General features: G+C 31.6%; 1 protein-coding gene across 12 annotated transcripts in view; it reads right to left on the bottom strand.

Moving 5' to 3' along the window:
• LOC145292174 (uncharacterized) overlaps positions 1-25,169 on the bottom strand; it is an 806,320-nt gene that overhangs the window by 24,749 nt on the left and 756,402 nt on the right. For 8 of the 12 annotated variants that reach the window (XM_080138436.1, XM_080138439.1, XM_080138440.1 and 5 more), the window contains 2 exons: positions 16,875-17,036; positions 14,216-14,488 (listed from right to left, as the gene is read on the bottom strand). In XM_080138436.1, coding sequence (XP_079994562.1) covers positions 14,216-14,488; positions 16,875-17,036 — 435 coding nt within the window. The remainder of the gene's footprint in view (positions 1-14,215; positions 14,489-16,874; positions 17,037-25,169) is intronic. The other 4 variants (XM_080138442.1, XM_080138443.1, XM_080138444.1 and 1 more) reach the window with 1 other exon arrangement.

Here is a 25,169-nt window from a genome sequence, read left to right as displayed (position 1 = left end):
TTTGTTTTCTCATCTGTCTGGACAACACTTTCATTGTACTATAATTGTTTCATTATGTATTTCGTTTCTTGATTGCTGCCACATCTGGGCTGATGCATCCACCACTACTCTTGCTCTTAAAAGCTGTTCAAAAAGTCTTCAACCTACTAGGTCCCATGTTATCAACCAAACACCCACCTCTATCCCATCACCAAAAATGTGTCATCGCTCTGCCTGTTTTACAAGTACTCTAAATGTGCTCTAAAATCAATGCACTTGTACCCCATCAACATAAATACTCCCAACAAGCAGCAAAATCCCACCCCTACACAGATCCTCAAATACCAAAAAACCTTTTGCTCTAATAGTTTCTTCACTCTAGACTTTGAAATTCCTGGGTCCCTGCTTCACCTGACTGTACTGACATGCAAAAGTTTAAGTGTAGTGTGAACAGCCATCTCACTGCTCAACTCCCTACATAGTATCCTGGTAGACTTGGTTCCAAATATTAGCCCCTTACATCTAAATGGTACTGTGCCTTGTTTTGGGGGTGAAATAACAGTAAAGTAAATAAAAAAATAAATAAAAAAGAAAATCATATATATATTGGGGTTAGCGATTAAATTGCCTAAATAAGTAAATGCAATGTTATTTCACCATTTTAAACAGACATCGCTATAACATTAAAATATTCACTTAGATCAATGGTTCTCAACCAAGGTCCATATGGACCTCTATGGTTTATGTAACATTACCATGGGTTCAGTTTTCTTTGAAAAATAAACCGCTGGTATAAGTCCTTTTTGTTTTCTTTTTATTAAAGAAAAGTAGAATATGGTATAGGGTTCACCAAAATGAATTCAGAGGAAAAAAGATGCTTTGGTAAAAAAAAGGCTGAGAACCACTGATCCTGGTAGCTTCTGCACTATACTGTAATTCTTTTAAATCTTTACCTGTATTGTATGGTTGTTGTCTCATTTTCATGTATATTATCATTATCCGCAGTTTTTTTGTTTGTTTTAAATGAGATCACCTAATTACAGAAAATGAAATGCAAATAAATACAGGGTGGAACGATAAAATTGTCACCCTAGAAAAGACATGATTAAATTTCCATTTGATGAAAACACGTTTTCTTTTTTTGTTGCAGCCATCTATTAGTTGGCCAATTGTGTACAAATCCCCAAGAACGATAAAAGCCTTCTATCATGACTGAAAGCGACACAATGTTCAACAAGCAAGATCAGAGATGCGCCACTGTACAATACATTCTCTCTACTGATCCAAGTTATTACAAAACTATTTCTAGTACTCTCAAAATGCATCGCTAGACTGTCACAAATAACAGGGACATCCTAGGATGATGAAAACAAAGTTTCCGGCCACGGTTATGGTCTTTGGTGTGGTTTCAAGTGAGAACCACATCATGCTGCCTCACATCTTCAAAGTCAGCTTGAAAGTCAACACCAAAATGTACCTGGATGTGCTGAAGAGTGTGATGATCCCCTGGTACAATCAATGTCCACCCACAAGTCCAAAGAAACCCAGGCTTAGTTTCAGAAGGAGTGCCACGACTTTGTACCTTCGTCTCAATGACCCCTATTCCTCCCTCGATCTGAACCCACTGGACTACTTTGTTTAGTCATACGTCGAGAACATCACCAACATGACCTCTCACAGCACCTGATCGCCACCATCTACCAAGTAGTATTCGCCAAACTTCCGCCGGTGCTTGTGGAAAAGGCACGCTCTCAGTTGTAGACCTGTATCAAGGCGGTGATTGAGGCTGAAGGCAGCTACATTGAATAGATGTCAACTCTACTACATAATCGAGTTATCTGAATTGATTTTTTTCAATAAAAGTTTAAAAATAAAGCTGTAGTGTTGTTTTTAGCGTGACAACTTTATTGTTCTGCCTTGTATTTGAAAAATATCTGCAGTTGCTGAGTGCCAGAAATGAAGATTCTGTTCATTTCAAAAATGACTTCTTCAAACTTGAACACGATTTCATGACTAGAATTTTGTCACTGTTGTTGACTTTATGAAACGAATGTAATTTTTGGAAATATTTTGAAGAAAGAAAAGGCTGTAGGTAAACAAATGTAGAATTTCCATAAACTGATATGAAACAGTTTTTAAAAATCAACTTTGATAAAAATCAGGAAGGGAAATAACTCAGTTTTTAACAAAACTCTTGATTTAATTCAATTGCTCTTATTTCATTAGCCATGACCAGGTAGAAGTCTCAAGCAATTTAAAACGATATTTTCAAGTGTCGCCTGCACTGAGAATTTAACTTTTGACTTCAAGATTGAATTTTACCAAGTACTTTATCCGTTACAGTACATGTCCTAGCATGTTATCTCCGTGCATTAAATAAATGGTTACATTTCAAATTCCGTACAGATTCCAGATTTTGATATGATACACCTGAAGACGATCAGCGGTTACATCAACTGAAACGTTGTAAACATAACACTTAAGATGAGAACAGTAGTCTGAATTGATCCAAATCTGAATTATCAATCCTCATCTCAAAAATTCAGAAACACTTTGACAATTAAAATTAATTACAAAGTCGATGCCTCTGTTCAGTCTCAAAAGACAAAGGATACCCCTTGTAGGGGCAGCTGTGTGTGTGTAATTGTGAGGCAAGGGTTGTGCAATCTCCAACCACACCTCTCTTGAATCGGTATTGTTTGAGTCCAGTAGAAAGGAAAAGTTCAGGACAAATGGAAACAATGCCAAGATAAGCGGAGAGCATATACAGCACCTGGAATTCCCAAATGGTTACCCATTTAGTACTGACCAGGTTCAACGTTGCTTAACTTCAGTGATCCAGTGGGAACTGGTGTGTTAATGTGATTATGCCATACAACTACAAAGTCATTTATAAATTAATTATCTCATTATATTCGATTTAACACTTATTTTACATGCTGCCATATGTTAAGTTTTAATAGAAATTTCAGTGTTTATTTAATCTACTCTGTATAAGGATATTTACAGAAAGATTGTAGCATTTTCAAAGTCAGATCAAAATAGCATTTAAACTGACAAAACTTTGCTTGTAATCATCGAATATTCATTTATTATTGCTGTGCGGTGTTATTAGCAATAACAGACTTTGCAACCATTTATTTAAAGATTGTGAATCTAAATGACTCCTAGCAAGAAAATTATGGATGATAGCCTACTGAAGAACTCACACTTGTGCTCCATCAACATACATACCCCTGATAAACCTAACAACAAAATCACTCCCCTTCACTGTAAAGATCCCTAAATGCAGGAAGCCTTCTACTCTAATAATTTCTTCCCTCTGACTGCTAGACTTTAGAAATCCCTCCCTGTTACCTGTTTTCTTGACTGTACTGACATGCAGAAGTTTAAATGTAATGTAAACCAACATCTCATTTATCTCTCCTAAACATGGTTTTAAATAGTAGCCCTTACATCCAAGTGGTGACATGCCTTATTTGGGGGTAGATATAATGAAAAAAAAATCAAAAATAAAACAAGATAGGTTACTTTGCAAAAGAGTTTTTTTTTTCTGTTAATTCAAACTTGTTGCAAAAAAAATTCAATATTTACTTTTTTCTCACATGAAGCAAAAATCCCAAACGAAAGCCAAAACATTTAAAACACACATTACAAATTACAAAAAGAAAAGGCAAAACACAAAAACAAACAATCAAGCAAGCATAATAATTACCTTTGTATTGTCAATGACAGGGGGAAAAAAAACCCAACAAACTACAAAGTTGTAATTTGTTCTTGTTTGTAATGTAATAAAAGTATATTAATTTGCTTGTGTGGCCAACGAGTTTGATGCATAAAATGTTATCCAAGTGAAACAGTAATGCGCTGCTTGATTCCGATCCAAATGTCTCTACAAGCAAGCTTTCAATTGAGTGATATTAATAAAAGTCGACTGCTCATAAAAAGGCTTTTGTATGAATTTGTAAACGGAATTAAAACAATTGCAAATGATTTTCCCACGGTGAAGTTAAGGGTTTAACATATTTTACTTCTCAACAATTGAGTTTGTGTTCTTTCTCGAACCTCTTGTTTCATTTATGATATATGAAATTAAAATCAATTTTTTTGTGTGTGAAATTAGATCTATGTTAGATCAGCAAAAAAATAAAAGCATTGTCTTTTCATAGACCCTGGGCAATGTATATACATTAACAAAATGATTGAAAGTTGGAATAAATAAACATATGTCTACAGGAAAAATCATTGAAATGTTTTGTTAGGCTGTTTTTATTTAATTCTGACATGCTTTTTTTTTCTTCTTTTTTTATTTAATTCAGACATGACTCAGAAGTTGCTTTCTTTTTTTTTCTTTTTTTTTTGTGATGTTTCTATTAATTTGGGTTGTTTGTTAGGAAACAATCTTGGAAAATTTTATGAGTTATAATACAGCATAATCAGTTTTTTTTTTAATTTATTTTTTTAATTACATTTTCATCCCAAACAAGGCACATTGCCACTTTGGTGTAGGGGGCTACTATCAGGGGCAACAGCTACTGGGTACTATGTAGGGTGTTGGGCAGCAAGATGTCGGTTCAGGTTACACTTGAACTTCTGCATGTCAGTACAGTTGGAAAAGCAGGGACCTGGAATGGAATTCCAAAGTCTAGCGGTTCTGAAGAAGAAACTACTGGAGTAGAAAGCTCTTTTACATCTAGGGATCTCTATTGTGTGGGGGTGTGATTTAGCTACCTGTCAGATTTGTCGAGGGTGTTTACGTCGTGGGGGCACAAGTGCTTGCAGTTCGTCAGAGTATTCACCATTAAAATACTTGTAGAACAGGCAGAGGGATGCAACATTTCGTCGATGGGACACAGGCTGAAGCTTAAATGATAGTTCAGGACCTATCAGATTGGCAACTCTCTTTTGAACTTTGTCTAGGAGCGAGAGACTAATAGCAGATGCACCAGCCCAGACGGGCGACCATTTGGGAATACTAGGTGCTATATAGGGTGACAGGACAATACTACTGTCAAAGGAAATTATAAGGCACCTCCTTCCCTAGTCTGTGGGAGACCCTTGGGCAAGGTTGAGAACCCATTTAAAACTATCAGGGCATCGCTTACACTAGCTTCAACAGAAATGTTAAAGCACAATTGCACTGAATTACCATATATTTCAGCATATAAGATGATCTTTAAGTTTAAAAAAAATCATCTTTTAAAAACCAATATTTCCGGGTGTTGCAATCTCTAGCCTAAGCTAAACAAACATGGTTTCATGATGTAGCAGTCGTCTTGCAACGGATATATGATAAATTTATTAAAATTTGTTCCAATTTTGTACTTCGTCTTATCTGAAGGTCGCCTTATACGCCAAAATATGGTAATATGAAAGCAATTGATTTGCTGCCTCAGTCAAAAAGCATGCAGTTCAATCATTGGATATTTCCTCTGTTTGCTCTTATTAGCAAATTTTAGACATTAAATAATCCCAGTTTTTAGCCAATGAGAATACAGTTAATTCATAGGGTCATCTGTTTCTTAAGGTGGATTTGCGTATTGCTGTGCAATAACCCATTTTTCTGTTGGCCCTAGGTCATAAATTCGATCCTGAATTCGAGATGTAGCAAATTGAACCTTTTTATTTCTTGGGGGTCAATATATATTAAGGCTCAAGGGCCATTCGATGATAAGAGTTAATGAGTGACAGGTAAACAGATAACTTTGATGATCAGTAATGGTGGAACTTGGGTAAGGTTCGATTATTTATGAGGATGACTCAATAAGAACTTGTTTATGTGAGATTCGAAAATGATTGTTATAGTCAGGTGGAAAGCATTCCCACAGTATTGTGCTCCATAGACGGACAGTTCCAGAAAGGAAAGAAATAATCTTCCACTACTGAATTTTATTTTAGGGTCATCATGTCAACTACAAAATGATACTGCAAAGTAAGAAAAATACTTTTTAATTATCAACCCTATCTTAAAGACTAACAAACTTGTATTCGAGTCTAATAAAGATTACAATCGTGAGCACAATTTTTGGTTGAGTCAAACCCAACTTGTTTGAATTACAAATGATTTTGTATCTTCAACACTTTTAGCTAAATGATCGCTTTGCTTTGTCTAAAAATATAAAGTTTTCTATGAAATTTGTTAGATGCAGTATTTAAAAAATGACATACAATGGTAAATATTAAACATTTTTGTTCAAATTTATTTTCTTTACACAACTGATATTGTTATTTCACTTCCATATAATTTGACTTGGTTATTGTAAAAATGACTGGGAATGTTCAATTAGTGGACAATGTTATTTTATGCAGCAACAATAGTTAGCCATTTTATTAATGAAATGAACATTTGGTAAAAGCTGAATTAGTAAAATAAAAAAAAAACAATCAAATGCTCCTATTATTTGGACAAACAATATAATTGTTCAAAGAATAGAGGAAAAAACTGTATTATAAAAAGAAAACTATTGCATTCTGCCTAATTTTAGTCAAACATCAAAAATGACAATCAGTAACCCACTTAATTTGGAATAAATGTATATAACAAAAGTTATAACATTAAAGTTAACACATTTTTTTTTTAATTTAGCAAACTGAATAATTCCACATTTAATTTCTACTAGTTTTACACGGAATTGTTTCATTTTAATCTGTTTTAGTTCATTTCTTTTCAGTTAACATACAATTTTTATCAGAAGAGCAATTACACATTTTTCTCTTGATGTTTTGATTTTTTTTGTTGTTGATATGAAATACATTAACTACGAGTGTTTAAAAGAACATTTAAATATAAATACTAATTCCTTTAAATGCTATATTTGAAAATAAATAATTATTTATTAGTCCTATTTTTTATTTTACTAAAATATTGATTTCTTTATACTTGGTGATAAAACTGATATATTAGTTGTCAGAAATGAAAGTTTTAACATTATAAACATTTTAAACATGAACTCCTGAAAATAATAAACAGTAATACATATTATATTTAGAATTAACTAAAAACAATGTTTTACAAATGCATTTTAGTTCTATCAATTAATAAAACAATATCAACGGAGCAAACTTTGAATTTTGATCTTAAATTATAAACAAAGCAAATTAATGGCCTAGTTTAGGAGAAAAATAATGATGGTCTTTTGTAGATATTTGATAGTTTTAGTATGCTATTTCAAATTTGAATTTAAATGAAAACAAATGTCCTCAAATGCTAAATAAAAAAAATTATAAATATAGTCAATATAAATTATTGAAGAAAACTAAAACAGATAAGTCAACACTATAAATGTTAAATTTTTAGTTAAAATGTGTTAAGTTCAATGTGTTTGCACAGAACAGTTTTCATCCTTTAAACTTTGAAAATTTTAATTACCGTTGAAAAGAGTAATCTACAACCACCATTATTTTTGTTCCTAATCTTTAGTTAAAATATACATATCTAATTATTATTTTTTTTTTTTTGTTATTTTAAAATATAAAATCCATTATTTTTTTAAACCAAAAAATGTATCCGTATATAAATATGTTATTCTGGTGAGTAACCTATTTTTTCTTCAATCATTTTTTTTTTTAAATAAATATTATTTTAAGAAATTTATAGATGAAAATGACATCTCAGACATATCACACTAGCTCAAAATATTTTTTCAAGGAGTCAAAAAGTAGCTAAAAAATTATGGACAACATCATAAATGCTAATGAAATAACAGCTTACGTAAAATAATAAATTAAATTTTTTGGAAATTCTTTTGGATTGTTGTATCTGATAAAAAATTTCATTGTTAAAATATTTATTTTTATAAGATAAAAATGAGTACTTGTGTAGTTGAGATTGTTTCTAGTTTCATAAGAGCTCAATAAGGGAAAAGGGAAAATAATCCAAAATTTTAATGATTTTAAATGAAACTTTATAAGTAAATCAAAACAAGTACATTAAATTAACAAATTAATACAATCGAAAACATCAATTACTGAAACATTTATTAAATTCGACTTACCGTCTACAAACAATTCATACATTTAAAAAACTAAATTGACCGTTATATTTCATGTTTAAATTTTATTTTTTCTATAAACCTTATTGTTAAAAAATATCAAAGAAATCAAGTATTTTTAATTATATTTTATTTCAAATTTAAAAAAAATACCCCAAACTCTTTACATTTATTTGGAAACATTAACAAAATAAAATGCTTGTTTTATATAGATAATTCAAATTTAATTTAAAAATTAATTTAATTCAATAAATATTCTGGCAAGTAATGTTTTCTCTTGTGTTAGTTTAATTTAATGTAAAAAGTTTTCTTGAAAATCATTAAAATTCTGGATTGTCTCCCCCACCCCCACACACAATGTAGAATTCTTCCAAAATTGGAAACAAATAATTATCAATGATAATCTAAAGTGCACAATTGCCGAAAAATGCATTAAAAGTAGAGAGAATTTTGATTAAAACTCGAAAAGAAGAAACAGGTGTATTTGAAAATAAAAATAAAAAGTGGATAGTTAGAGTTAAGAATTTCTACAGGATGCAATCTACTACGAGATAACAAAAAGCTACAAGAATAAAAATGAAAGAAATTTAAAAAAAAAAAGCATAATTGCAATCTTAAGATTAATCTCTACAATTAGTCAATTAAAACGGCAGTAATAAAAGAAATAATTTGTTTCATTATTCAATATCGATGGATTTATTAATCAGGTGTTACAGAAATTACTTTCAAGCATTTGGTTAATTTGCAACAAATTTCTGCAAATGTTGTAAGAGAATTTTTACATTGTTTACTATCGTATAAGAAATATTAACAAGAGTACTCATTCCAGGGAAAATGAGACATTTTGGCTTGGCTGATTCGGTGGAGGGACAATTTGGCATCGACCATGCCAATCACACTTTTATAAAGATTTTGGCGGTTCTACACTATCAGAACAAAATTTCGGAAATCGTAAAACTGAATTTCACATGAAAACAATGGTATCTACGCATTCCTCATATTTTTAAGATAATCATATCCAAAAATTACGAAAATCGATAAGGTAGAAAATTATTTATTAAAGAAAATAAGAAATAGAATTTGATGGAAACGATCGTATTTGGTTATGTAAGACACAGGAAAGTTCAAAAGGGAAGTAATTTTCCATTTCGATTTATTTTATAAAACAAGATGGCTGCAATTTTTACCTGATAACACGATTAAAGTTATTGTTTTTTATAATTCAGTAATATTCAGGTAATTTTGACTGCGTAATTTGGAAGCTAACATCATAATTTATTAGAATTGACAAAAATAAAATCAGTAGAAACCATTGTTTTTTTATCTGGAAACTCAATTTATCACGAACAAAACTTCGTTCTGATAATGTAGAAGCGCCAAGATTTTATAACTTTAAAAAAAAAAAATTAACAAAAACAATATGAAAATATCACTTTAACTATTTTTAAGAAAAGAAAAATCATGTTTTTGCAAAACTATTTTGGTTAATTATTTTATTAATTTTTTTAAGGATTAAAAAAACTTTACAATACTTAAGTTTTTTTTTTTTAATTAAGAAAAACAATATGAAAATATAATCTCGTAGTTTATGACCGAGTGGTGTCTGTTTTTGTGTGATGTTTTAAAGAAGCACTGTTCAAAGTTTTAATGTTTGTATTAATTTAACTGTTTTTAAGGGAAAAATATCATGCTTTTACAAAACTCTTTTTATTTAGTTTATAATTTTTTTAGAATTAAAAACTTTAAAAGTTTTTTTGTGCTTTAAATAAACACTTATTTTTAAGTTATTTTTTAAATCAAATTAATTTTTTTCTTTTAATAATTTTTATTTCAATTTTATTTATAAAAAAAACTTTAAAATATTTAAGTTTTTTTTTTTAATTAAGAAAAACAATATGAAAATACAATCTCGTAGTTGATGACCGAGTGGTGTCTGTTTTTGTGTGGTGTTTCAAAGAAACACCAAAGTTTTTAATGTTTGTATTAATTTAACTGTTTTTTTTTTTAAGGGAAAAATATCATGCTTTTGTAAAACTATTTATTTTATAATTTTTTTTAGGATTTAAAAGTTTAAAAGATTTTAAAGTTTTTTGTTTTTTTTTTAATAAGAAAACAATGTGAAATATAATCTCATTGTTGACGACACTAGTGCTGTTTGTTTTTTGTATTGTTTTAAATAATCAGTTATTTTTAAGTTATTTTTTAAATCAAATTAAATTTTTTCTTTTAATAATTTTATTTCAATTTTATTCAAAGAAAAAATATTTTTGTTAACTGAATTTTAAAAAATAAAATAAAACTTTGACTATAACGACGAAGTGGTAATTTGACACCAAATCAGCCACCCTAAAACATACCAAACTACATTCCAGGATACTGAAAATATATATACAGAAATCAATAATTAAAAAAAACTCAGACTCTTTTTGTAAAGTACATCTATCAGAATCACTAAGATAAACTTGAAAAATTATTTTTTTATGAAAGTAGAAAACATATTTTACTATTCTAGTAGGCATGTAGATATTTTAACATTTTATCTTAATTTAATTCCCAATGTAATTATCAAATGAAGATCAACCTTATTTCGTTTTATTCATTATTTTAATTAGTCGACTGCCCGACATTGCCCAATCTTAACTTACCCTTAAATATGATGTTTTAATTTATCCAGATTTTGTATTTATTATGACTTCGGTATCATCAGCTAGCTTAGTTGTTACTGTTTGAGCTATATTTGAACCGAATTTAATGCATAAATGTATATTTGTGCATGCCAAATTCCAATTTTTTTCAATTTTGTTCTCTTAGCTATTTTTTATTGACTTATATATATATATATACAACAACCGTCCACAAAAATACAATCATTTGACCTGCCTCACACTTCTCTGTAATCTTACGTATAAGAGGAGATGTACTTTGAAAAAAAAATGGAGATAGACAGACACACGTGGTGAGTTATATAGACAATCTAATGTAAATATTTTTGTTGAATACTCTCTATATAAAAAAGCAACTTTCCCTAAATTAGAAGTTTTTGTTTTATTATCTTCTATTTACAGAAATGAAACGGGTTTTTTGGTAAACTGGTAATGGCTGACTGTTTTATTTTCAAGGCTTAACTGAACAAAAAGGTAATATACTGAAAAGGTATAACCTGTTTGTCTTTTAGTTAATTTGAAATGAAAATAATTACAAATAAATCTAGTTTAACATATCTATAATCTTACTTAATATAATACTAGCAAGGAGATCTAATATTGCCTGTGATTGAATGAGAATCAACGAACATCTACACTTCTAATACTTTTATTGTCATTGAAATCTCCATTTTTTTTTTCAATAAAATCCATTGCTTGCTTGTTCTAGTCGGTGACCTATTGAAGTGCACCAGGAATAAGCTTCATATGCCTCCTGAAAATGGCAGTCCACAATACATTGTAGTCTATATTGCACTGTAGAGAACCTACTGCTGATTTTATAAAATCTATCTACTATTATATAAGTCACTTTGTGAGAGAGAGTTCCCTATAAGTTCCTAAACAGCTGAGCCTATTTTTTGCAAATTCCACACAAAGGTAATTTGCATGTCTGCTAGTGTTCTTAGATATGTTTTGTACAGAAATTTATCCGATAAGTATTGAAAATCGAAAAAAATCTGATCCTAAAAATAGTCTTTCTTTTTTATAGATAAAAAAAAAGAATTTTTGTATGTTACACTGGCCAAGGGAGATAATTCTCAACAAATCAAGGGAGATTCAATTTTCAGCAAATCATTTCAATGCTCAGGAAAAATCAAACTTGGATATCAACTGACATGATATTGTTTACACAGACGGAATTTGATGAGTGACATTTTCATTATTATTTTTTTTTTATGTGAATTAATCCACTGGGCAAATTATTCCTCATAATATATAAAAATCAATAGAGAATTGATTCTATAATACATACATACACAATCTACATAAATTAAAATATATTTAAGCATATTCTAAGACCGGGATAGGCAGACGTCCAATTAGTTATTTTATATAATGACTTGAATTAAAGTTTTAAATGCAAAAATCAGTTATCATGGTTCAATTGTGCTTTAAACATAAATATTCATTTTGAACACACCCCTGTCTTATCAAAAAATCTACTATTGATTTTATGCGCTGGATCCTTCTGCTTGTGTGGTGATAAAACTTCTCAAATGCATTTGTGATGTTAGGCTGCATAAGGGTGTTAACTTTGGTCAAAATTGCACTGTTCCTTCGTTTATCAATGTTTGATATTTATTGGAGGTATTCCAATACAAAACCTATCTAAGAACACTCCCAGACACAGTACATTTGTGTGAAATTTTTAAAGTCTGTCTCTTTATCATTTCTTTGTTATCAATAGCTGTTTTTTTCCTTTACAAAATCAACTTTGGATTCTGGTCTGTCAGTTTTTCTTGTAGATTGTTGCTGCATATTAAGATGGATAAAATGTAATTATATTTCTAAAAAATACTTTGTCGAAGACGAAATTATTTTTAAATTGCTGCTATTTAAAATAATTTTTTAAATATAACTTTGTATTTGTCCATACATAGCTATTTCTCTTTTTTTCAAAATATTAATATTTTGTTTGAATCAAGAAATAAAATGACAGTTTAAAAAAAAAAGTGGAGGTAAAAGAAATAAGTAGATACATTACTGGATAATGCCAGATAACATATATTTTTATTATGTTTATATATAACTAAATAAAAAAATGGCTGCCTGCAATAGTTGTAAATATTATTTTTACCCTTTCAATTAAATTGCTCCTCATTCTTACTTGTAGTAAAGTAGTTAAACACAATTTTCCAGTAACTGTAGTCTTATACATAAAAATTTCAGAGAAACGAAATGTGAAAGTCTTCCAATTTTATTACAAATTTGAGATACTGGAACTAATGTCTGAATGGATTCAAATTTTCATATTCTTTTCTACACTGGAATTTTTTAATACTTCTACAGAATTTGAACCGAACTGGTTTTTTTTTTAAATTATTATTTATTTATTTATTTATTAGCAGATGTACCTGGCGTTGCCCACTATTAAACGTAAAAAAATTGAAAAAAAAAAAAAAAAAAGAATTTGAGACATGGTCCTGTGAGTATTAAGTTTTTCTTCTAAACAGTTCACTTCTTGTAAGTAAAAAAAAAAAAAATGATTTGAAATCGAAACCTAAAGATAGTCAAGTACGATAACCATTAGGCTGGCTTGACAGTATCTCTAAAAATATTTTCAAACCTACTCATTCTTAACATAAATGTAAACGATTTGTGCATGCGCAGTCATGAAACTGTTAGCAAACAGATAAAATCCAATGACTAACATACCAATTTTTCAATCTTGACTCCCCCTTAGCAGCCCTCTTTTTTCTGGATGAAAACTGATTATAAAGTTTTCCACCTGTCTGAATATACTATATACCAAATTTCAAGTCTGTAAATCAAAAATTCGTTGAGTATATAGGTTGAGAAGTGTCCCCCCCCCACACACACGCACATTCTCACTTTTATAGATATAAATTTATTTTTTTAACCAATCCTAACCCAAGTTTAAGGTTTTGTTGCATAAAAGTTCGTTTTCGTTCTGCATAAGCACCTTTATTTTAATTTTTTTTGTTCATAAAAGTAGGAATCTATTCTCTCATTTTTATATTCCTAAATTAATTTAATTGCAAAAGTGACAACTTGAAGTGACTTATAAATACACAAAAGACAAGAATTTTTTCTGCGAACTTGTAATGATGTTACATTTTTTTTTTTTTTTTTGCAAGACAACTTTTTACAGTCAATTATTTATTTATCAGGAGCCAGCTGGCCAGAGTAATGTTAATTTGGAAGTCGATTTCTAAAAGCCATCTAAACACATGCCAGCGTGCAAGATGTTAAATCGCATATAATGAAAAACTTTTTAAATTTTGGATTTTATTATTTTTTCTTTCGATCAGTAGAAAAAAAAAAAAGAGTTAGTCGCACTTCAATGATTATTAGTATGTTGTTAGTTTTGGAATTGCATTCTACCAAAAACTAAAAGCAAATGTTTGTAAAACTTCAAAGCAGTATTCTCATGGGAAGATAGAAAAACCAAAATGCTTTATTACCTTGGGGAATGGGTTAAGACCAACATGCATGTAAAACCAGGGGAAAAAATAGTGGAAGGAGGGTTAAAAAAAAAAAAAAAAATCAAGGCAATATCCTAAAAAAATCGATGCTAACCCTTTTAACTGATGAATCTTGAACGTCTTTCGGATGATTAAACATTGCTTTCAACTGAGTGACTGACGGTAATTCAATGCCAGAGTCTGTATCAAATTCGGATCGGCTTTCTGGAACATCGTCTTCGGAAGTTTGACCAATTAGAATTCTAGGAACCTGGAATTGTTCTTTTGTTGATGAGACTCCTGAATCAACCGACTGTCTTGGTGACAAGTATGGAAGGCATTCTGTGGCTCTTTGTAACTGATCAACTGAACACTCAAAGGATGCCACCTAGTGAATGATCGAAACGGTTAATTCAGACAAATGTCATGGCGTTACAAAAGAAAATGGCTGTTAAATAAGAGACTGGCAAATTTAATGGTTTATCATTTTTTGGTGTCATTTTATTCATGTTGATTTCAGTGCTTATAGAAGATAAATGAAAAAAAAAAAATTATACAAATTTTGTACTTTGGATGATCCTGATTAGAAATGAAATCTACAAAAAGGAATTTGTATTTTCTGGACACAAATATTAGATTTTCCTGTTAGAAGCTTTTGCATGAAATAAATGAAGTCTACATCCATTTATTCAACAGATATTTTAAATTTTGTTAAATAATAAAAAAAAACAACAACGATCAACAAATGTAATAAATTCATCCATCACATAAATGGCAGACACTTTAATAAATAAACGATGCGAGTGTTGACTGGTGATTATGGCACATGAGGAAAAATAGAAAATAATAATAATGTAAAAATAAAAATATTTTAGTATTATCAACATAAAAACTTTTTGGGGTTAGGATTAAAAGCCTGATAAAGGGAAAACTAATGTTGATATTGAGTAAAAGTTGCTGATTTCTTATGAATAGACTGGCACTTCTGCATTATACAGACAGCGTTTTTTTTTTTTTTTTTTTTTTTGTGTGTTTCACTAAAGTGTCCCCAGGTAACACTTCTCCATCAAAGTTAGTGACAATTTTACTTTAATTAAAAAAATTGTTTTGGAAAAAATAAATTCAATGTTGCTTTAATTCGAAAAAATATTTAATTTGAATAATTAAATTGTTTGGGAAAAATTCCAATTTCACTTTAATTCAAAAATTGTTTTATTAAAATTATATTTTCTTATGTAGTCTTTTCAATAAATGTTTTCACAATTATATATTGATACAGTTTTATATACTGTGTTATTTGACCAAGAAGAAATTGGAGTTATCGCCCCCTAACAATGGCGCCGTCCGTGTAATTCAGAAGTGCCAATAGACTAAACACTGAAATGCATAGAATTAATTTTGGTTCAGATAATGTACTGATATTAGATATTTCAAATAAAGCCATTGTAGTTGGCATCAAAATTAATATTACTTTGTCCGACGAACGAAAAAAGGAAATCTTTACCTGTGCCATTATTACCTGAATTCAACGCAAATAAAAAGCAGAATAAAAAAGAAGCAATATTTATGTTTTACATACAAATCAGAACATAAAGCAACAGCAAAAAAAAATTCAATAAAAATATAAAATATAAGAGCGAATTTAATATTTAAGCAAAATATGAGTTTTAATGCAAAATGCAATAAACAAATTTCTTAAAATTGAGAATAAAGACTATAAAAGACAATATTGCAATTAAAATTTATTGGAAACAATTTCCAAATTTAGAATTAAAACCGAATTAGACAAATATTGGACAGAATATGGAATAAGGACTTCAGATGACTTCACAAAGAAAAGGACAGAGTTCGGTTGATATCTAATCAATCCTGACACATTCAAACAGATTTTTTGCAACCAAGAGTACGTTTTTTTTATATATTTAGACAAATTTTATTAATCTTTGGATTAATATTTTTATTAAAAAACAATAATGATAATAATAATGATAACAACGAGTTATATTATTTATTCACGGTCAACATTGATTTTTTTTTTTTTTTAGAGAGAGAGTGTTTATATATTTAATAAACTATTTAAACCAAAATTTGGATTGATATTTTTATAAAAACCAAACAAACAATAATAATAAAAAAAAAACGAATTATATTTAGTATTTATGGCCTGATAGACTAAATGAAGACTTACAATTAAAAAGTTGATTTTTTAAGGGATGTTTTGGATGAATATCACATTTAAAACAGTTGCCGGCAAATAGTTTACAAGAAAAAAAAAACAAGTCAACCTGGTTTTCTTTTCGATTTTCCAACATTTAATTTGGAGGGCGATTGGAATCGCCATTGAAGAGTACCGTCCGTGCAAGGTAAGTTTTAGTTTTCATTTTTTAGATGGGGGAAGTGGTCATTTTTATTTCTCACTTTCTTTTAGACTAGGTATTCAAATCTGCCCTTTTTTGCTCTCATTTATAATTTAATTTGGGGATGCACGGGGGAGGGAAATGGTGGCCAAGGTGAAGGTTAAACCGATGTTGAACAAAATCTGTCCCTTTCTTAGTGAAGTCAGCTGGAGTCCTTATTCCATATTTCATCCCAAATATCATTTTGTAAAAAGAAATTTAAAAAAAAAAAAAACTTTAGTGCGATAGAATAATGAAATCTGGTACAAACTTAAAAACTTTGAAAATGGTTTTTACTGCATTTTGTATTCAAATTCGTCACACGAACAAACAGAAAAACATGCAGACACATTCATTCAATAAAATTGTTCAACTTACCTGGTGTTCACTGTGTTCCACTTGAGCTACTGTTTTCGCTACTTCATCTTCAAGATCAGACATACTCCTCTCGGACATTCCCTCATGAATGTTTTCCACTTGTGCCTCAAGCTGTTGGATTTTGTCTTCCAAAGAATACACTCCATTGGCTGCGATGTAAATCTGAGATAAAATAAGGTTAAGCTTAAATTCTCTATTTTTCTTTTTTGATTTATTTGTCTCCATTTTGAGAACAAACTACTTGTACAACAATTGTGTGATTGAAAACACTATAACAGATGAGGAAGGATGAGAAATTTAATTGATGTATATTATAGATAAGGAAATGCCAAGGAAAATATGGATGGTAATTATAAAAAAATTCACTAAATAAAGATCTGGCCAGAAATGAGCCAGTTTTGAAATCAGTTTCTATTTCATGCCAATATGTAAAACGGACGTAAAAGCAAATATGATGATCATATCTGAAACTAATTCCAATAACTTTTCAAGTGGACTTAACATTAATTAGGATGTGATTTAAAACGATGAAAGCATTTTCATAATTTATTAAAACCAGATCATAATTTCAAAATTGTCAAATTATTCATTATAGGAACTTTCAAAAGGCAAAGATAATCTTTTAGAATAAGAGTTGAAAATCTGAAATTCTTGCAAATAAAATATAGGAAAGAGCATATTTAATTCTAACTTAAATAATAGAGATTTATAGAAACACAAGATTAAAATTTTAAATAGAAACTATTCGAGTCAGTCTTCTTGATTATTGAATAATTAAGCGAAAGTCACATACAATTATACATAATTGCAACATCAGATTTCACTATTTTATAAATTAAATTAAGCAAATGAAAGAAAGTAAAAAATATACTTTTTTTTTTAATTTTGAGGATCATTAAGTAATTGTCATTAGAAAAATTAGAAACCAAAAGTCCGTTTTGAATGAAGTATTCACAATTGATTTTTTTTTTTTTTTTAATTTCTTTTTTCAATGTTAAAATCATGTACCAATTGTCAACTTGGTTATAAAATATTTGAAAGTAACAGTTGGAAAACAGGAGAGAAAAAGAAACTATTGCAAATAAATCTACATATCTGTCTTAATCTCGCACTAAAAACTTCCAAGTTCAGCAAAAGTATTGTATTTGAAATTTTTTTTTTTTTTTTTTTTTTTTTTTCAATTTGACATAAAAGAAACTAAGATTAATTCAACTGGGTCTAGATTACAAATAATGGCTTTCCATTTAAATGTCCATTTTCAACTTGTTGACAGTTTTAATAACAACTGAAAATCAAGTTTTAGATGTACTTTTTAAGATTGATATTTGAACACAAATATCTATCCTTAGATATCTATTATCTATTAATAAGAATATTGTTTGATGTTTCATTATGTCATAGTGTATTTTTTATATCCAATGTAAACGCTGGCATAGCTTCATATCAGCCAACCTCAAGTGCATAGTTTGCAGACAGAAACCAACCATGAAAATATTAAAATACCAAACTAATATTTATTTAGAACACATTTCTGGATAGTGATCAAGTTTATACCAATGAGCTTTTTCGCCCTCAAAAAGAAAAGCAGTAAATGTGCAGAGAGTCAAATAGTAACTGCCTCCTCTTCTGCCTACTCTGCACCAGATAAAAAACAAACATTTTACAAGAATTGGTTCATGTTAATGAGCCTGTGATATTTAAAAATGTCTTGTTTGCCATTAGACTAACCTGATTTACACATTAAGGGAGGAAAGAACTCCTGTTTGAGAGTAGGTTTTATTTTTAGAAAACTTAATAATGAATGAATTAAAAATTGAAAAAAAATAGGCAAAGGCGTTTATATATATATATATATATATATATATATATATAATCATTAAATACCTACAAACACTAGTGTTTCATCCTTTCGGGACCCATCAGTGCAGGGTGACACAATCACCGTCATTTGAGAGATTTGAACCCGGCAACAAAGTTATCTCTGACTATTAGCAAGGAACAAATCGCCTTAGCCAACCTTAACTGTAAGAAATATCATTGAAATTTAAACATTTATTTTTTAAATATCTTAACCTTTGTCAGAGTGATCTAATAGCTATAAAATCATGAGCTGCACATCTGGGCAAAAGTAATTTTGTTTATTTTTACATAAGCACTTATGTCACTACACATTCATGAGTTTTAGTCACCTAGTTATTAGTAACTAGAGACCTTTTCAGGCGATATAGTTTATACAAAAGCTTAGTCCATAATAAAAATATTCAGCGTCACAAGAGGTCGCATTACATGTTATTAATAGAAATAAAAAAAATAAAGAGAAATGTTTTTTTAATATATGAGAAAAAGACGGGAAAAGAGGTGGAGAATAAGGTTTGCATTGAAATAGAGAAAAAAACGAGAAAGAGACAAAGAAAGAAAGGATGGGGACGATAAGAACTTTGGAATCGAGCACTCTTTCTATTTCTTTTTTTTTTTTACATGGAGTTCACCACTTATCAAGGCCCAAGGGCCACTCGGGGATAAAGGTTATTGTGTGTACAGTAATCAATGGGATAGTGTAGTAATAGTTAGTATTGGAGAATTGATAAAGTGTCATTACTTAAGGGGGCGGTTCATCAGGAATTTGTTTGCGTTGGACTTGAAGACATCCAGGTTGAAGTCGGGAGGGAAACAGGCAAGCAGAACAGAGTTCCACAAGCGTGCAGTTCTAAGAAAGAAGTTTTGTTCATGGAATCTACGTTTTGATTTAGGCACAGATAAGGAGTGGGGGGAAATTATTGACGGTGGTTTCAGCTAGTTTGGTGTTTTTTGAAAAAGATTGGCGAGGGGGGACCAGAGAATGAAGCTCAGACGAGCACTTGCCATGGAAATAATGATAGAACAAAGATAGGCTCACTACGTCTCTTCTGTGGGAAAGAGGTTGCAGGGAAGAGAAGAGGGCATCCCCCACTAAGCCACAAAGTCTATTTTGTACTCTGTCAAGGAAGGATAGGCTGTTTTTAGCAGCTGCTGCCCAGATGTGTCCATCCTTGGACGTACTTGGCTTTTATATAGATAGAGAATTGCATCATTAGTGGTATATCTTCTGGAGCGGTAGAAGGATGCCACCATTTTCCCAGCGACCTTGACCACAGACTTGATGTACGTGTTCCATTTAAAATCAGGAGTAAAGGTCAAGCCCAGAAGCTTATCAAAACATGCGGTCTCCCCTAGACGAGAGCCATCCATTTCAATTGATGCCAGATGGGGATCAGAGCGTTTATAATGTAGAGATAGGAGCTTGGTCTTAGATGCATTAAAGGTAACTAGCCACGTCTTCCCCACTGTATCACGCGCTCAGGATCAGAGGAGAGAGAATCAGAGAGAAGATCATCATTTACGGCCTTTGATGTGTTGCCATAGATAGTCATGTCATCAGCATAGATGTCAACGAATGATTTTAGTATGTGTTTTGGGAGATCATTGATGTAGATCAGAAAGAGAGTTGGGCTCAGTATGGACCCCTGAGGGACTCCAGCATTAATACTGTGGGCCTCTGATTTCTGCCCATCAACTACTACCCTTATGAGCCTATCAGAGAGAAATGATTTAATAATCGAGAAAACATTTCCAGTTATACCGTAGCTGGAAATCTTGTGTAGTAGGCCTTTATGCCAAACCTTATCGGAGGTTTTGGATATGTCAAGAGCAATCGCCCTAGAAATGAAGCCTTTGTCGAGAGATTCACTAATCCTATGAGATATAACCATTAGCACATCTGCTGTAGATCTAACAGAACGGAAACCATATTGTGTCGCTAAGAAGGTTATTTCTGCTGAGGTGGTTGACTACTTCTCTATTTATTGTGGATTCCAGCAACTTACTCATGACACACAGGAGACTTATTGGTCTGTACAGAGAGGGAGATGACTTATCACCTGAATTCTTAAATACAGGGCATACTGATGAGGTTTTCCAGGGTGTTGGGAAGCACTTCTACTTAAGGCAATGCTTAAAAATTTTGGTAAGTATGGGGGCAAGTTCTGGTTGTAATATTTTTAACACTATAATTGGAATACCGTCAGGACCAGTTGCTTTACTGGAGTCAAGGTTCTTGATTAGCTTGGCGACCTCACGCACAGATATCTGTATGTTGCATAGCGTGTTGTCTGTTGCCCAGGGTAGAATTTGCCGCAAAGTTCTTGGCAAATAGTTTGGCCTTGTCAGATGCTGTCGAGATGACCTCTGGTCCATTGATAATGGTTGGGATAGAACGCACACTTGTGTTGCTATTTGCCAGAACTGGTGGGAGCCAAGCCACTGCCCAGCTACTTTGGATTTAACGGATTGAGCATATAGTTCTCTTGCATTTTTTATTACTCTTTTACAGTGGTTGCTGGTGGTCCTGAAAGCAGCTTTAGTTTCAGTGCATCTATTATGTTGGTAGCTACGGAAAAAGTGATTTCTGTGTGCGATGGCAGCAGCACATTCAGGGGAGAACCATGGCTGGCTGTTAGGTTTTTGTTGGAATTTTTTGGATGGTATGAATTGGTCTATGCCTACAATTAACCATTCGGTCGGGTCTGATACTATAGAGGACACATCCTTTTTAAACATGGAATGGAGAGGTAGATCAGATATGAATGTACGGAAGCTATCCCAGTCCGCGATAGAGTATCGGTATACAGTACGATGGAGAGGTACGTCTGTAGATTTATTATATCTCATTTTTATCTTAACTGATACAACACAGTGGTCGGAAGATCCCAGAGGAGATAGAATGGAAAATGAGCATAGCTCAGGGGAAGTGGATAGGAAAAGGTCTAGAAGGCTTGCGTACTGACCGATAGTATCGGGCACACGGGTGGGCTCGCGAGCAATCTGAGTGAGGTCATAGGTAATGGCAAAATCATTACAGAACCTCCCCTTATCATCAGGCTTATTTGAGTGGGTCAGCCATTCCACATTATGGACATTGAAGTCACCGCAAATGTGAATGTTAGTCGAGGGATGAGCAGACAGGATGTGGTCAATTTTCTCTGATATAGTCTTAAAGACAGTAACTCCGCTGTTGTGGGGGTGATAGAGGGCAAATATAAATGCGGTGGTGTAAGCAAGTGTAACCCGGAAGCACATATAAGGTAGATTAGGGTCTTCTCTGGAGATATCCCTGCCACACGGGAAGCCATCTTTAATGTAGGCACATAGCCATGATCTCCACGGGCATGGAATGACAGAACAAGAGCACACTACCCTCCCCCCCCCCAATAATTAAAAAGTTCCGTTTAAAATTCTGTGCATATTCCCAAGTTTTACAAGATACACCTGAATGTTGAATGTTACATCGGGCAAAACATTATGAAAATAACACTCTAAATTACAACACTAGTCTGAATAATCCAAATAATATTCTCTCATGTATTCAGAATCGGCAGGTTAACTCAGAATGCTTTAGTCACAGTTTGTATATATTTTGATGATCATAATCTCTACTAGTATATATAAGGAACTTTTGTCTGTGTGTGTCTGATTGAGGTTATTCCCTATGGACTCTAAAACGATAAATGAAATTTCACACGAAGGTACTTTATGTGCCTGGCAGTGTTCTCAGATAGGTTTTGTATCAGAATGTCTTAGATGAATATTGATAATCCAAATAATCTGATGAAAGGGGGAACAGGCGATTTTGATCAAAGTTAACACCTTACACAGCCTAACATCACAAATACATTTGAGAAGTTTTATCATCACACAAGCAGTAAGGCAAAGGATATAAAATCAACAGTTGGTTCTTTGATATGACAAGGGCGCATTCAAAATGAATGTTTCTGTTTAGAGAACAATTGAAGTATGATATTTGAGTTTTGCATTTTAAACTTTTATTCAAGCCATTTTATATAAATAGCTTTACAAAATCAAAAGTAAGTTCTCTACAATGCAATGTAGACTGCAGTGTATTGTGCACTAAGTTACTGCGAGGAGGCATATGAGCTTCTTTCAGGTTCACTGTGATGAGTCACCAACTGGAGCAGGCAATTTATCAATTTGATTGAAAAATGGATGATTTTACAGATTTTAATGACAATAAAAATATGTAAGTGTGAAACATTCGTTGATCATCATTCAATCCCAGACAACGTTGGGTCTACCTGCTAGTTTATATATATAAATTATAATACTCAAATGACTTTGTAATGATGTATGTAACTGTTGTGGAGACGCCCACTAATTAGCATACATGGGTGATAAAGATATAGATAAAGGTATCAAGTCAGCAAGACCGGGGAGCTGTGTTCGAACGCCGGATAGGCAAGACGCATGTGCCGGTTGCTCCATGAAAGACTTTAACACGCCCTCTGCCGGACAATCTTCCAACTGCAGTACAACTGCATCTTTGTAAATATGGATTATCTTTTCGTCTTAATATAAGTTTTACCTTTACTTTCTGCGTTCGTGTTGTTATTGATACGGACACAACAGTAATCCACTTTTTGGTTTACGACATCCGGTTGCGCATGCGCGCATGAAATATTAACGTTATTATTTCGAAATTATTATTTAACATGGGAAGAGTGGGGTTTAAAATAACTAAAACGTAATACAGAAATGAACGATGTAAAAAAAAAAAAAGATATATCAAAATTTGAATTTAACTATAATAAGTATTATGGGTATCTGTTCAGTTCACATTTACCTATAAGTATGGCCAACCATTTATAATTCAGTAACTGTAAAAAAATTTTTTTTACAAAAATAATAAATTATAATAAACAGAACGACTCATAGAAATCTATCTATATTCTTTTTTCATTTTAATATACTTTCGTAGAAATGTTTCTGTAATGTAAAAAAAACAATTTTCTTTGCGTCACAAGTGTCATGCTCATACATGAATTCCATAGCTAATATAGCATACTGACCCAACGGGTCACGGATAGTCTAGTCTAGTATGTATATATATATACATACACATACACTGATGCATGTATAATATCCTTTACATGCTTGTTGCTGTCATCACCATTATGATCATTGTGAGCTCAGGTTGTTGTTTCGTGTGTGTATGTGTGCGTTGATAAACTCTATCTGAAACTTGTGTAATTCATAAAAAGTTTATTCAAAAGGACAGAAACGGAAACTTCACATGCATGTCAGAAAGAGAGAGGATGAGATTGACAGATTAAAAAAAAATATATATGAATCTTTTTTTATATTTCTTTATATAATTAAGAAAGATGAATTAGAAAGGGGGGTACAGCAAACAACAGTTCTCTCCGATTCTCTCTTCTCTGATCTTGAGCACGTGGTGGCTGGTTACTTTTAATGCATCTAAAACCAAGCTTCTCTCTTTACATCATCAACATTCTGATCCACATCTGGCATCAATTGAAATGAATGGCTCTCGTCTTCAGGAGGCCTCAAGTTTTGACAAGCTTCTTGGCTTAACCATTACTCCTGATCTTAAATGGAACACGTACATCAAATTTGTTGCCAAGGCCGCTGGAAAAATGGTGGGATCTTTCTATCGATCCGGTAGATATCTCACTGCTGATGCTATTCTCTATCTATATAAGAGCCAGGTACGTCCAAGGATGGAATACTGTTGCCACATCTGGGCAGGAGCTGCTAGAAAGGACTTGGCCTGCCTTGATAGAGTTCAAAATAGACTTTGTAGCCTCGTAGGAGATGTCCTTTTCTCTTCCTTGCAACCTCTATCTCACAGAAGAGATGTTGCGAGTTTGTCTCTGATGTATCATTATTTTCATGGAAAGTGTTCGACTGAGCTTCAATCTATGGTCCCCCCTCGCCAAACTTTCACAAGAAACACTCGTCTAGCTGTAAACACTATCAATAATTCCCCCCACTCTTTATCTGTGCCTAAACCTAAACGTAGATTCCATGAACAAAGCTTCTTTCTTAAAACTGCACGCCTGTGGAATTGTCTTCCGTTTTCCTGCTTTCCGGCTGACTACAATATGGTTGTCTTCAAGTCTAATGTAAATAAGTTCTTGAGGAGCCGTTCCATATAAGTTATCAAATTTACCAAATTTTCATTACTAATGATTACTATATTGTCCAATTTCTACTGTACACTCTTTAACCCTTATCCTTGAGTGGCCTCTTGGCCTTGATAATGTGGTGATGCCTATGTAAAAAAAAAAAAAAAAAAAAAAAAAACAGATTTAGTCTTAATAATAAACATATCTAATTAAAGGAAAACTTTAGTTATTGAGTTCAATGCAGGATTTATGTTTTTTAAGGAATTATTCTAAAACGAAGGATCATAATAAGCTGCCCCTTTTCTTTGATCTGTTG

The sequence above is a fragment of the Euprymna scolopes genome, chromosome 13 (genome assembly GCF_053919585.1).
Source record: "Euprymna scolopes isolate OS-2025 chromosome 13, ASM5391958v1, whole genome shotgun sequence".
Classification (NCBI taxonomy): domain Eukaryota; kingdom Metazoa; phylum Mollusca; class Cephalopoda; order Sepiida; family Sepiolidae; genus Euprymna; species Euprymna scolopes.
The sequence above is the reverse complement of the archived record's forward strand: the minus strand, read 5'-3'. Positions and strand labels throughout refer to the sequence as shown.